Source organism: Glycine soja, chromosome 1 (assembly GCF_004193775.1).
Source record: "Glycine soja cultivar W05 chromosome 1, ASM419377v2, whole genome shotgun sequence".
Lineage (NCBI taxonomy): Eukaryota > Viridiplantae > Streptophyta > Magnoliopsida > Fabales > Fabaceae > Glycine > Glycine soja.
The window spans coordinates 26,708,142-26,711,125 of NC_041002.1; the positions used below are offsets into that span (position 1 = coordinate 26,708,142).

Sequence of the window (2,984 nt, forward strand, 5' to 3'; positions counted from 1 at the left end):
TCAAGAAAATTCTAAAAGTTTTGGTAAAAGAAAAAGTTTAAAATGCTCACGTGCTTTTCATTTTACATTTCATATTTTTTTAAAATTTAAATGAATTGTCAATTTATGAGTGATTGTGTGTAAAATTGACTTGTGTGTAAAATTGACTTGTGTGTACACAAGAATTGCTTACCATTTGGTTGGCTGAAAGTGTAGAATTCATACAAGCACTTTTCAACTATCCAAAACCATGCACTTCCTATAATACAGACAAATGGACAACAAATTGTAACAAATCCGAAGATTTTATGGCTCCTATATTCTTTTAAAATCAGCCGTTTATCAAAATACAGAAACTAAGATCCAATCAAGAACTATTGATATGTTGTTACCTTGGTAGCTTTTACCTTAGCAACGGAAACATTGATTAATTAGTCTCTTTCTTGCTCATCAATAACTGTTATTCAAAGCTACCAAGTGACGTCCATATTTTTAAAAACGAAAAAAAGATACCTTCCTAGCACGGCCCTATCGTTTTGCTAGAATTTTGAAGAGCCACACAACTTTCTCTTTAAGTAGAAACCAACTTATTTCATTGGAAAGAAATCCAAACACTACACATTTTTTTTTTAAAAAAAAATGGCACCACGAGAACTACCTGTTTTTGCATCTTCATTTATCTTCTACATTCCAAAATGAAAGAAATTATACAACTTCTATCTCAAAATCCTCACTCCCCGAACCTAAATTCAAAGAGTCAATAATAAAAGGAAGCGAATTCTCAAGTTTTTTATTTTTTATTTTGAGGAAAGCAAATTCTCAAGTTACTACATTAAATATTTGGAACAACAATTCTATAGCCGATAGTGATTTCATCCAATTTCAAGACTCACGTGAAAGATAAATACTTGTGGTGTCGTACCAAAGTTTCGAACATAACATTATCAAAGCAAACCAGGAAATCATGTAATCCCTCTTCTTATTTACACAACAATCCCAAACACAGTTTCTTCTACATTCCAAAATGAAAGAAATTACACAACTTGTAGCTCAAGATTACTTCTATAATGGTATAATCCAATAAACTTTCAAAATCCTTATAACCCATCCTCCCCCAACCCAAAAAAAATAAAATTCAAAGACACAATAAATAAAAGGAAGCAAATTCTCGATTAAATATTTCAGAATATACAGGTATTTTGGTTCCAAAATTTGAAACATAATAAGAAAAGCTAGCAAGCTGGGAAATCACGTAGTCCCTCATCTTATTTACACAAACAATCCCAAACATAGTCCATAAACTATAAACTTCAGCACAAGCAAGCACATACATATCCATTACATTGCCAATGTTAATCAAACTCTGATCAAGTAAATGCTGAGTTCAGGACCTCCACTCCCATCAGGGTTCATCATGTAAAACGCCTCAGAGTCTCTGGACCCCACAACCCTCTCATACTTAGCTCTCATATACATAACCTCCCCAGCAGCTTCTTCCTCGGACCCTGCAGCTCCATTCACGCACACCGGCAACACCCCAGCCCCCATCGATATGGGCTCCACCGCCTTCAGTATCTTCCACACCTCAGGCCCACACTCGCGCCTGTTCGCGTATCCGCACTTCCTCCCGTTGCAGTACGTTCTCCAGAGTGGCTCCTCAAGCAGCCTCACTTTGCTGCTGCTGGCGTTGTAGTTAATGTCACCCTTTTTCTTCTTCTCGCATTCTAGCGCGATTCTCACCAGCCCCGAAGCCATTTCCCGGACGAGGACGCTGGTGGGGGTCGCGAGTTCTATGAGGAAAGCTGGGCCCAGCTTTGGGTCCTCCTGGAAGGCGAAGTGCACGTGGCCACGGCGGTGGCCGAAGAGTGTCCCTACCACGCGCGTGCCGAGACTGGAACTGTTCTTGTTGTGGTGTAGTCCCAGCCTCGGCACACGCGTGGTAAAGACCGTGAGGGCGGACTTGAACTTGGACTTCTTGGAGAAGTAGGGTTTTTTCTTGGTGCTGATGGCACCATGTTGTGGCATTTGGAGTGTGAGGTGGTGGGGGTGGTAGTGTTCCTCTTGGTTGTCATCGACTTCTTCAGGGAAATGTGAGGATGAAGATGAGAAGTTGAGGATTTCTTCCTCGTCATCAGATTCATCCAAGGCCTTCTTCTTCCAATGGAAGTACCTCCTTGAGAAGGAGAATGAAGAGTCATGAGGAGATTTGGCTGCCATTATGGTCTTCATTTGGGACAGAAAAAGAGTCACATGAGCATCGACAAAGGAGGAGGGTTACTGAAGAGTGACGAGAGATTTGGCAAAGGGGTTGAATAATGTTGATATGTGAGTGTGTTCTAGTGTTTATTTTGGGAGTTGTGGGTAGTGTCTTTGGATGGGTGGATTTATTCTTCGATTGTGTCAGGGTTTGTGATACCAAAGGACAGGCAAAGGAATCTGACAAAAGGAAGGTAAGCAGCCCCAACCTACCTGTTGGGAACAAGGAATTGGAGATTTTGAGGGAAATTTCAGAGTTGAAATCGGCAGCAAATTAAATTAATTAGGAGATCTCAAAGTCACATCACTTTTATCATAGTTTACTCGTATTGTTTTTATTAAAATAATGTGTAAATATTTTCGTGCAACTTATTATTCTTAATAAAAGTTATTCAATACTACTGGTAATATTTATTTGGTTTTTTGTCCTATGTAGTACATTAAGAGACATTAAGGATGTGTTTATTTTAAATGTTTTTATTTATCCAAGAAATTAATATCAAATGCTATCTACTGTTCTTTTTATATATATCGTGTATAAAGTAGAAAATTTCCAAAAAGGGGTTGATCAAGTTTTGTCAATTTTAAATTAGGAAGTGAGGAAAAGAGACTTGATTTTGGTGGATAGTGAAAGAAAGAAGCCCCCCAAAAGACAAGCTTTTTATCGTGATTTCTTTATCAAGGGGTCGGGGCATTGGCAGAAAAGATAGCCAAGCAAGCATATAGGAGGGGATTGACTGATTGCCCTC

General features: G+C 38.8%; 1 protein-coding gene across 1 annotated transcript; it reads right to left on the reverse strand.

Moving 5' to 3' along the window:
* Positions 1 to 1,128: 1,128 nt before the first annotated feature.
* Positions 1,129 to 2,485, reverse strand: LOC114414146 (protein MIZU-KUSSEI 1-like). The gene has a single exon (XM_028378484.1). It carries the CDS (start codon positions 2,206 to 2,208, stop codon positions 1,336 to 1,338), a length of 873 nt encoding a protein of 290 aa, XP_028234285.1. The 5' UTR covers positions 2,209 to 2,485; the 3' UTR covers positions 1,129 to 1,335.
* Between the last annotated feature and the right edge of the window lie 499 nt (positions 2,486 to 2,984).

Excerpts from the sequence above, each read along its gene's own strand:
- LOC114414146 (XM_028378484.1), bottom strand. The coding sequence starts at position 2,208 with ATGAAGACCATAATGGCAGCCAAATCTCCTCATGACTCTTCATTCTCC.